The following is an 11,112-nucleotide window of genomic DNA, read 5'->3' on the forward strand; positions in this document are numbered from 1 at the left end:
AGATGATGATTGCGTACCATTTGAGCTCTCCACATCTAAATAAGTCTGACCTAGACGTCTCAGCTGTAGCCACTCTACCAGTAGACTTACTCAAAGAGGAGATAGCACAAGTCATCAGACAGAAGTTCCCAGACACACCTGAGGTTCAACTTGCACAGTGTGTGACAACCAAGGGTATAACCTATAGGAAGGGAATGATACTGGCCCACAGAACAACAGGTGGATTGCCTGAATTTAGTGAAATTAACCAAATCTGCATTTTACATGACAGTGTATTCTACATTGTTAATGAGCTGTGTGGCTGGTATAGAGAACATTATAGAGCCTTTGAACTCAGTCCATCACCCACAAGAACATTCACTCTCGTGGCACCCAGTGAACTCCTTGATACTTATCCACTGGTTGACTACAAGATTGGATCAGCCCGTGTGGTGACTTTGAAAAGACATATTGAAATAAAAGGTGGTGTGCAATAATTGAGCTGAGGGTTTATGACAGTTTGTAACTTGTGTGTATGATATGTAAGTCATTAAAAAGTGTAAAAGTAAAGAGTTTCAATTAGAATTCACGAGGTTGTGATTTAAGTTAAAATGTTAGCCATTAAAAAGTCTTAATTTGATCTAACCTAGTTTCATACTTCTGCCTTGGATGTCTGCAGGTTCTTGAAGTACTAAAATGTCTGAAATTCAATTAAATAAATATTAGACCTAAAAGTAATTTAAAAATCTATATTTGAATACATAAGGTGTTTATTTCAGCATAAGCTTTTTAAACTAACTTTTGTCAACATTACTACTAGTGCTATTTCTACTTGCAAATTTCCCCACTGTGGGACGAATAAAGGCATCTTATCTTATCTTATCTTACTTCTGCATCAGCGAAAGCACTTCTGATTTTAAAACTCTTACTTGCTACTGAAGCTAATCCTGCTTTCATATTGATCTATAGTACTTATATGCAGGTAAAATGAACTAGCTTGCCTGCAGCATTGGTTTTGATAAATGTTTATGAAAATGTAATCTCCTGTATGTGCATTTACCGTGTTTTACATATTTTCTCTTTTTTTCCAAATCCACTACTATGTTTTAAAAACATTTTCATTATAAATACCTGCTGCATGCAGTAATAGATAAATGGGTTTTTACTGTTGGATTTTACATTTCAATTATATTGATGTCTGATGTTTAATTTTCTTTGTTTCTGCAGAGTGGCTTTGAAGATGGATACTCCTGTGATCCTAAAGATCATATTGACTGATGGCAGCTCTCAGAGGTTGACACTCTCACATGGACTCCCTGAAACAGTTGATGACCTTATTGTTGAAGTAAAGAGACAATGTGGACTTCAGGGCAACTTAAAACTTCAATTCATGGACTCCTTGTTTGGAAACGAGTTTCTCAACTTAACCTCAATGTCAGAGGTGGACGACAGAGGCACTCTTAGAGTTATTGATATGTCGGCCCACCACTATGCAACATGATGATAACTCTACTGTGCTTAATTCAGTCCTACACCTCCAAGCATCAAGTCCTTGCTCAACAACTGGCTCTTCATCACGGCCAGGTGAACTTGTGGATACAGACATACTGTCATCAAGTGAGTCTACAAGCTCACGGTCCTCCTGTCCAGCTGTGTTTCATGTACCTAAGTTCTCCTATGACACAGAGTTAAAACTTCAGCAGGCAGGTTTAGTTTACATTCAAAATGGCACTGCACTTATTCCAGATCCCAAGTTGAAGTCAGCTATTCTTGTTGGATTAGTGCAGCAAATTGTGCAGTATAAAGTGTATGTCACTGATAAGGAGATGGAACAGGTAGCCCAGAGTCTCATCAAGAGACATGCATGTTTAACTGAGAAGGGCTCCAGCACTGGATGTGGTGGATGGAAAATGAGTTTAAAATATAAACTGTCTAACTATCGCACACATCTGAGAAAACTTGGATGCCCAGAAGTGACGGTGAACTCCATAAAAAACAAACCTGCTGGAAAGCACAGTGCAGCTTTTGGCATCAAAAAGGCAAAGAGAGCAGAAGTTAATTTTTGCCCAACATACCCATCAGCAGAAACTGAGGAGAGTCTAGAAGCCATGCGGAAAGCTTTACTCTTGGATGTAAGGAAGAGGAACAACCGAGAGGTTGTCAAGCTCAACATGGAAAAGACTTTCGCATTGAGAAGACATGAGGTTGTTCGTGATGCACCGATGGTGGATGATTTCATGGCGAGATGGCCTGCTTTGTTTGAAGTCAGTGAGGTAAGGCTGATCTCATGCTGGGTTTTCATCTTAGATTTGCTGTTGATTAAAATGAAAAGCTTGTATGCACTGGCAAATTGCTAATGTACCTGATAGCACATCGTTTGTATGTGCTTCATCTCCCTCTTGCCTGTCCTGGTCTGCTTTGTGTGATGGTGACATTCTCCCTGAATCCTCTGTGCTTTTTCAGATCAACGCTGAATTCAAGAGAATCACGACTGTACCACTTCAGTCCAAGTTCTTTTCTCAGGTGGACCTCCACACTGACAACTTGACAAGGCTGTTCCAGAAGAGAGGAGGACAGCTAGGTGAACGGCTCAAAAGAATCACTGCACAAATTGCCAATGTAAGTAATGCAGGGCTCTCGCAATCAAAAATTCTTTCTGCTATTTTGCATTTACTTTTCATTTTTGTCCTTTCACTGTTGCATCCTTTTGTATCATCTTAAACTGTTCCTCTGTTTCCTTATTTATCTTCATATTTGTCTACCTCCTCTTTCTTTTCTGTTTTTTTCCTGTTTCTATTTTCTACTTCCTCTTTTTCTAAGTCCCTTCAGTCCTCCTCTCACATGGAGTACACGGCAAGGCTCTCACAGTCATAGGAAACTTGCATACATAGGAAAAGAAATGTGCACCCATAGGACAGTTTATACCAGGAGATTAAAGCGATATTCTACTTTGCCAGATTAGTCCACTAAATATGTACTCTCCTCCATTCTGATGTGATGAGTGAAGATCTTCAGTTCACAAAACAATGCTTGAGTTTTAGGAGAAAGAGGGTAGCCTCATCCAGTACAATGGCAGTGAATGGTGACCACAGATGAAACGTTAAAAAAAGAACACAAAACGTCTCCATCCTGCTTGTGTGGTGTAATCAAGTGTCTGTGAGCCACAACTTTAAAAATTGACCGTGAAAGATGCCGTTTACACCATGTTTTTAGCCAACTGTAGCCTGTAGCTGGATGTCAAGATGGCGTCGATCTTGCGAGGCTTCCGCATTTTCATCCATTGAGAGATATACGAAGTCTCACATATTACATATTTAGTGGATTAAACTTACAAAGTGGAGTATCGCTTTAAGGCACATGTGGTGAATTAAGATGCTAATCTAGAAATGTCCTTTCAGTGTGATGATGTAGATGCTGGACGAGAGTGCATCATTAAAGGAGTCTGTGTCTACATGGGCGAAGATCCAGATAACCTCCTACAGGAATATGTGGTATGTATATGAATCGGTGCTTGTGTTCTTCTTCCGCTCTTCTCTTGTTCCCATTCTTGATCATTGTGTGGAAATTGTTTATTGATTAAAAGAATATAGTATATTCTGTTTTTTAAGTCAATTGTTTTACTGTTTCACAACCAAAAATCATTACAGCGTTTCTTGTTGCTGGTAAATGAACTTACAGGTAGAATAGAAGGTTCTCAAGACTTGTTGTGAAATTCATTAAATATCTGATTGCCTGCCAACAGTCTGATCTGTGCGCGTGTGCTGAAAAAGAGTCCTGTGTTGTCTCTAAATTTGCCTCCATTCTAACTTTGACCTTACTAGATCGAGTGTCACTATTTTGTTTATCCTTTTCTCGATGGGGCTTGGTGATTAGGTTTGACTTACCTAACTTCTTTACTTACCTTTTGTCTGTTTTGCACAGAGCCTGGATCAGAACACGATCAACAAGGCCATTGAAGACACTACAGTTGGTATATATGTTGTCAAAGAACATGCTTCAAGTGATGAAGCAGAGGACATTGGCATTGTTCTTGAAGGCATCAAGGTGTTACAAAACCTTGATAATGTAGCATTAGGTGTTGCTGTTTTATTTGGATTGATGTATGCGCTGAACCTCAGCTATCCTGCTGACCTCCGCTACACTTTTGAGGTAATTCAAAAGATCTGGATGGAACTGGATCGAGGGAAACTTTCCAACAGAGCACTTGCTCTGAAAAACAGGCTCCATCAGTGAACAGTTCAGACTGGATTGACTGATTTTGCACAGGAAAAAGCAGTGATATTTAACTAAATTCTGTCGCAACTGATGCTTTTAGTCTGAGAACTAAGGAGCTACATCAGACTCACGTCAGACAAGTCCAAGATACAGGTACAAGTTGTTTTGGAGTGAAAAAGGAATGTGACTTCACACAAAATCTGTCACATTTTCATGTCATCTTTGGCTATCCACCTGATCTTGCCCGTGATGTTTTTGAGGGTATAATCCCAGTGGAGCTTGCTTGTTGCTTAACAGTGCTTATTTCCAGAAAGTATTTTACATTAGTTGACCTGAACAATGCCATTCTGAAGTTTCCCTACAAATGGGCTGACAGGACAAACAAACCTCATGCAGTGTCACAAAGTTTCTCCAGCAGGAAAACAGTGGGGGGAAATGCTTGGAGCTTGCTCCGGTTCTTACCTTTTTTGGTTGGATCACTTGTACCTGAAGATGAGCCTGCGTCGCTTGTTCTCATGGACCTGAAGGACATCACAGAGCTTGTTGTTGCCCCTGTGCATAGTGATGACTCGCTGGCTTTTTTGGAAAGTAAAATTGTAGAGCACAGGCAGAGATACCAAGCGTTGTTCCCAGACATCAAGCTGCTACCAAAACACCATTATTTGGAGCACTACCCCCAGATGATCAGGCTGTTTGGTCCACTTGTTGGATAGTGGACATTGCGCTTTGAGGCTAAACACAGCTTTTTTAAACAGGTTATCCGACACACAAGCTGCTTCAAGAATGTGCCCCTCTCATTAGCTTCAAAGCATCAGATGATGATTGCGTACCATTTCAGCTCTCCACATCTAAATAAGTCTGACCTAGACGTCTCAGCTGTAGCCACTCTACCAGTAGACTTACTCAAAGAGGAGATAGCACAAGTCATCAGACAGAAGTTCCCAGACACACCTGAGGTTCAACTTGCACAGTGTGTGACAACCAAGGGTATAACCTATAGGAAGGGAATGATACTGGCCCACAGAACAACAGGTGGATTGCCTGAATTTAGTGAAATTAACCAAATCTGCATTTTACATGACAGTGTATTCTACATTGTTAATGAGCTGTGTGGCTGGTATAGAGAACATTATAGAGCCTTTGAACTCAGTCCATCACCCACAAGAACATTCACTCTCGTGGCACCCAGTGAACTCCTTGATACTTATCCACTGGTTGACTACAAGATTGGATCAGCCCGTGTGGTGACTTTGAAAAGACATATTGAAATAAAAGGTGGTGTGCAATAATTGAGCTGAGGGTTTATGACAGTTTGTAACTTGTGTGTATGATATGTAAGTCATTAAAAAGTGTAAAAGTAAAGAGTTTCAATTAGAATTCACGAGGTTGTGATTTAAGTTAAAATGTTAGCCATTAAAAAGTCTTAATTTGATCTAACCTAGTTTCATACTTCTGCCTTGGATGTCTGCAGGTTCTTGAAGTACTAAAATGTCTGAAATTCAATTAAATAAATATTAGACCTAAAAGTAATTTAAAAATCTATATTTGAATACATAAGGTGTTTATTTCAGCATAAGCTTTTTAAACTAACTTTTGTCAACATTACTACTAGTGCTATTTCTACTTGCAAATTTCCCCACTGTGGGACGAATAAAGGCATCTTATCTTATCTTATCTTACTTCTGCATCAGCGAAAGCACTTCTGATTTTAAAACTCTTACTTGCTACTGAAGCTAATCCTGCTTTCATATTGATCTATAGTACTTATATGCAGGTAAAATGAACTAGCTTGCCTGCAGCATTGGTTTTGATAAATGTTTATGAAAATGTAATCTCCTGTATGTGCATTTACCGTGTTTTACATATTTTCTCTTTTTTTCCAAATCCACTACTATGTTTTAAAAACATTTTCATTATAAATACCTGCTGCATGCAGTAATAGATAAATGGGTTTTTACTGTTGGATTTTACATTTCAATTATATTGATGTCTGATGTTTAATTTTCTTTGTTTCTGCAGAGTGGCTTTGAAGATGGATACTCCTGTGATCCTAAAGATCATATTGACTGATGGCAGCTCTCAGAGGTTGACACTCTCACATGGACTCCCTGAAACAGTTGATGACCTTATTGTTGAAGTAAAGAGACAATGTGGACTTCAGGGCAACTTAAAACTTCAATTCATGGACTCCTTGTTTGGAAACGAGTTTCTCAACTTAACCTCAATGTCAGAGGTGGACGACAGAGGCACTCTTAGAGTTATTGATATGTCGGCCCACCACTATGCAACATGATGATAACTCTACTGTGCTTAATTCAGTCCTACACCTCCAAGCATCAAGTCCTTGCTCAACAACTGGCTCTTCATCACGGCCAGGTGAACTTGTGGATACAGACATACTGTCATCAAGTGAGTCTACAAGCTCACGGTCCTCCTGTCCAGCTGTGTTTCATGTACCTAAGTTCTCCTATGACACAGAGTTAAAACTTCAGCAGGCAGGTTTAGTTTACATTCAAAATGGCACTGCACTTATTCCAGATCCCAAGTTGAAGTCAGCTATTCTTGTTGGATTAGTGCAGCAAATTGTGCAGTATAAAGTGTATGTCACTGATAAGGAGATGGAACAGGTAGCCCAGAGTCTCATCAAGAGACATGCATGTTTAACTGAGAAGGGCTCCAGCACTGGATGTGGTGGATGGAAAATGAGTTTAAAATATAAACTGTCTAACTATCGCACACATCTGAGAAAACTTGGATGCCCAGAAGTGACGGTGAACTCCATAAAAAACAAACCTGCTGGAAAGCACAGTGCAGCTTTTGGCATCAAAAAGGCAAAGAGAGCAGAAGTTAATTTTTGCCCAACATACCCATCAGCAGAAACTGAGGAGAGTCTAGAAGCCATGCGGAAAGCTTTACTCTTGGATGTAAGGAAGAGGAACAACCGAGAGGTTGTCAAGCTCAACATGGAAAAGACTTTCGCATTGAGAAAGACATGAGGTTGTTCGTGATGCACCGATGGTGGATGATTTCATGGCGAGATGGCCTGCTTTGTTTGAAGTCAGTGAGGTAAGGCTGATCTCATGCTGGGTTTTCATCTTAGATTTGCTGTTGATTAAAATGAAAAGCTTGTATGCACTGGCAAATTGCTAATGTACCTGATAGCACATCGTTTGTATGTGCTTCATCTCCCTCTTGCCTGTCCTGGTCTGCTTTGTGTGATGGTGACATTCTCCCTGAATCCTCTGTGCTTTTTCAGATCAACGCTGAATTCAAGAGAATCACGACTGTACCACTTCAGTCCAAGTTCTTTTCTCAGGTGGACCTCCACACTGACAACTTGACAAGGCTGTTCCAGAAGAGAGGAGGACAGCTAGGTGAACGGCTCAAAAGAATCACTGCACAAATTGCCAATGTAAGTAATGCAGGGCTCTCGCAATCAAAAATTCTTTCTGCTATTTTGCATTTACTTTTCATTTTTGTCCTTTCACTGTTGCATCCTTTTGTATCATCTTAAACTGTTCCTCTGTTTCCTTATTTATCTTCATATTTGTCTACCTCCTCTTTCTTTTCTGTTTTTTTCCTGTTTCTATTTTCTACTTCCTCTTTTTCTAAGTCCCTTCAGTCCTCCTCTCACATGGAGTACACGGCAAGGCTCTCACAGTCATAGGAAACTTGCATACATAGGAAAAGAAATGTGCACCCATAGGACAGTTTATACCAGGAGATTAAAGCGATATTCTACTTTGCCAGATTAGTCCACTAAATATGTACTCTCCTCCATTCTGATGTGATGAGTGAAGATCTTCAGTTCACAAAACAATGCTTGAGTTTTAGGAGAAAGAGGGTAGCCTCATCCAGTACAATGGCAGTGAATGGTGACCACAGATGAAACGTTAAAAAAAGAACACAAAACGTCTCCATCCTGCTTGTGTGGTGTAATCAAGTGTCTGTGAGCCACAACTTTAAAAATTGACCGTGAAAGATGCCGTTTACACCATGTTTTTAGCCAACTGTAGCCTGTAGCTGGATGTCAAGATGGCGTCGATCTTGCGAGGCTTCCGCATTTTCATCCATTGAGAGATATACGAAGTCTCACATATTACATATTTAGTGGATTAAACTTACAAAGTGGAGTATCGCTTTAAGGCACATGTGGTGAATTAAGATGCTAATCTAGAAATGTCCTTTCAGTGTGATGATGTAGATGCTGGACGAGAGTGCATCATTAAAGGAGTCTGTGTCTACATGGGCGAAGATCCAGATAACCTCCTACAGGAATATGTGGTATGTATATGAATCGGTGCTTGTGTTCTTCTTCCGCTCTTCTCTTGTTCCCATTCTTGATCATTGTGTGGAAATTGTTTATTGATTAAAAGAATATAGTATATTCTGTTTTTTAAGTCAATTGTTTTACTGTTTCACAACCAAAAATCATTACAGCGTTTCTTGTTGCTGGTAAATGAACTTACAGGTAGAATAGAAGGTTCTCAAGACTTGTTGTGAAATTCATTAAATATCTGATTGCCTGCCAACAGTCTGATCTGTGCGCGTGTGCTGAAAAAGAGTCCTGTGTTGTCTCTAAATTTGCCTCCATTCTAACTTTGACCTTACTAGATCGAGTGTCACTATTTTGTTTATCCTTTTCTCGATGGGGCTTGGTGATTAGGTTTGACTTACCTAACTTCTTTACTTACCTTTTGTCTGTTTTGCACAGAGCCTGGATCAGAACACGATCAACAAGGCCATTGAAGACACTACAGTTGGTATATATGTTGTCAAAGAACATGCTTCAAGTGATGAAGCAGAGGACATTGGCATTGTTCTTGAAGGCATCAAGGTGTTACAAAACCTTGATAATGTAGCATTAGGTGTTGCTGTTTTATTTGGATTGATGTATGCGCTGAACCTCAGCTATCCTGCTGACCTCCGCTACACTTTTGAGGTAATTCAAAAGATCTGGATGGAACTGGATCGAGGGAAACTTTCCAACAGAGCACTTGCTCTGAAAAACAGGCTCCATCAGTGAACAGTTCAGACTGGATTGACTGATTTTGCACAGGAAAAAGCAGTGATATTTAACTAAATTCTGTCGCAACTGATGCTTTTAGTCTGAGAACTAAGGAGCTACATCAGACTCACGTCAGACAAGTCCAAGATACAGGTACAAGTTGTTTTGGAGTGAAAAAGGAATGTGACTTCACACAAAATCTGTCACATTTTCATGTCATCTTTGGCTATCCACCTGATCTTGCCCGTGATGTTTTTGAGGGTATAATCCCAGTGGAGCTTGCTTGTTGCTTAACAGTGCTTATTTCCAGAAAGTATTTTACATTAGTTGACCTGAACAATGCCATTCTGAAGTTTCCCTACAAATGGGCTGACAGGACAAACAAACCTCATGCAGTGTCACAAAGTTTCTCCAGCAGGAAAACAGTGGGGGGAAATGCTTGGAGCTTGCTCCGGTTCTTACCTTTTTTGGTTGGATCACTTGTACCTGAAGATGAGCCTGCGTCGCTTGTTCTCATGGACCTGAAGGACATCACAGAGCTTGTTGTTGCCCCTGTGCATAGTGATGACTCGCTGGCTTTTTTGGAAAGTAAAATTGTAGAGCACAGGCAGAGATACCAAGCGTTGTTCCCAGACATCAAGCTGCTACCAAAACACCATTATTTGGAGCACTACCCCCAGATGATCAGGCTGTTTGGTCCACTTGTTGGATAGTGGACATTGCGCTTTGAGGCTAAACACAGCTTTTTTAAACAGGTTATCCGACACACAAGCTGCTTCAAGAATGTGCCCCTCTCATTAGCTTCAAAGCATCAGATGATGATTGCGTACCATTTGAGCTCTCCACATCTAAATAAGTCTGACCTAGACGTCTCAGCTGTAGCCACTCTACCAGTAGACTTACTCAAAGAGGAGATAGCACAAGTCATCAGACAGAAGTTCCCAGACACACCTGAGGTTCAACTTGCACAGTGTGTGACAACCAAGGGTATAACCTATAGGAAGGGAATGATACTGGCCCACAGAACAACAGGTGGATTGCCTGAATTTAGTGAAATTAACCAAATCTGCATTTTACATGACAGTGTATTCTACATTGTTAATGAGCTGTGTGGCTGGTATAGAGAACATTATAGAGCCTTTGAACTCAGTCCATCACCCACAAGAACATTCACTCTCGTGGCACCCAGTGAACTCCTTGATACTTATCCACTGGTTGACTACAAGATTGGATCAGCCCGTGTGGTGACTTTGAAAAGACATATTGAAATAAAAGGTGGTGTGCAATAATTGAGCTGAGGGTTTATGACAGTTTGTAACTTGTGTGTATGATATGTAAGTCATTAAAAAGTGTAAAAGTAAAGAGTTTCAATTAGAATTCACGAGGTTGTGATTTAAGTTAAAATGTTAGCCATTAAAAAGTCTTAATTTGATCTAACCTAGTTTCATACTTCTGCCTTGGATGTCTGCAGGTTCTTGAAGTACTAAAATGTCTGAAATTCAATTAAATAAATATTAGACCTAAAAGTAATTTAAAAATCTATATTTGAATACATAAGGTGTTTATTTCAGCATAAGCTTTTTAAACTAACTTTTGTCAACATTACTACTAGTGCTATTTCTACTTGCAAATTTCCCCACTGTGGGACGAATAAAGGCATCTTATCTTATCTTATCTTACTTCTGCATCAGCGAAAGCACTTCTGATTTTAAAACTCTTACTTGCTACTGAAGCTAATCCTGCTTTCATATTGATCTATAGTACTTATATGCAGGTAAAATGAACTAGCTTGCCTGCAGCATTGGTTTTGATAAATGTTTATGAAAATGTAATCTCCTGTATGTGCATTTACCGTGTTTTACATATTTTCTCTTTTTTTCCAAATCCACTACTATGTTTTAAAAACATTT

The 11,112-nt window shown here is 39.7% G+C and overlaps 2 protein-coding genes across 4 annotated transcripts; both read left to right on the forward strand.

Annotated features, from left to right (window-relative positions):
• The first annotated feature begins 1,224 nt into the window (after positions 1-1,224).
• LOC131125789 (uncharacterized) lies at positions 1,225-6,238 on the forward strand. 2 transcript variants are annotated; one of them, XR_009129065.1, is made up of 5 exons: positions 1,225-2,252; positions 2,443-2,598; positions 3,378-3,470; positions 3,901-4,347; positions 6,214-6,238. XR_009129065.1 is itself a non-coding variant. In XM_058067654.1 (4 exons), the coding sequence occupies exons 1-4, from the start codon at positions 1,470-1,472 to the stop codon at positions 4,210-4,212; spliced, it is 1,344 nt and encodes a 447-aa protein (XP_057923637.1). In that variant the 5' UTR covers positions 1,225-1,469; the 3' UTR covers positions 4,213-4,881. The 2 variants fall into 2 exon arrangements, 1 of the variants encoding a protein (XP_057923637.1); XM_058067654.1 differs by lacking the exon at positions 6,214-6,238 and having other exon boundaries at positions 3,901-4,881.
• LOC131125790 (uncharacterized) lies at positions 6,232-9,886 on the forward strand. Of its 2 annotated transcripts, XM_058067656.1 has the most exons (4): positions 6,232-7,260; positions 7,451-7,606; positions 8,386-8,478; positions 8,909-9,886. In XM_058067656.1, the coding sequence occupies exons 1-4, from the start codon at positions 7,210-7,212 to the stop codon at positions 9,218-9,220; spliced, it is 612 nt and encodes a 203-aa protein (XP_057923639.1). In that variant the 5' UTR covers positions 6,232-7,209; the 3' UTR covers positions 9,221-9,886. The 2 variants fall into 2 exon arrangements, with proteins under 2 accessions (XP_057923639.1, XP_057923638.1); XM_058067655.1 differs by lacking the exon at positions 6,232-7,260 and having other exon boundaries at positions 7,316-7,606.
• Positions 9,887-11,112: the final 1,226 nt, after the last annotated feature.

Source organism: Doryrhamphus excisus, chromosome 3, assembly GCF_030265055.1.
Source record: "Doryrhamphus excisus isolate RoL2022-K1 chromosome 3, RoL_Dexc_1.0, whole genome shotgun sequence".
In the NCBI taxonomy this organism is placed as follows: Eukaryota; Metazoa; Chordata; class Actinopteri; order Syngnathiformes; family Syngnathidae; genus Doryrhamphus; species Doryrhamphus excisus.

Coding starts and splice junctions, on each gene's coding strand:
- LOC131125789 (XM_058067654.1), top strand. CDS start 1,470: ATGCAACATGATGATAACTCTACTGTGCTTAATTCAGTCCTACACCTC. Junction 2,599..3,377: donor TCACTGCACAAATTGCCAAT/GTAAGTAATGCA, acceptor ATGTCCTTTCAG/TGTGATGATGTAGATGCTGG. Junction 3,471..3,900: donor ACCTCCTACAGGAATATGTG/GTATGTATATGA, acceptor TGTTTTGCACAG/AGCCTGGATCAGAACACGAT.
- LOC131125790 (XM_058067655.1), top strand. CDS start 7,325: ATGCACTGGCAAATTGCTAATGTACCTGATAGCACATCGTTTGTATGT. Junction 7,607..8,385: donor TCACTGCACAAATTGCCAAT/GTAAGTAATGCA, acceptor ATGTCCTTTCAG/TGTGATGATGTAGATGCTGG. Junction 8,479..8,908: donor ACCTCCTACAGGAATATGTG/GTATGTATATGA, acceptor TGTTTTGCACAG/AGCCTGGATCAGAACACGAT.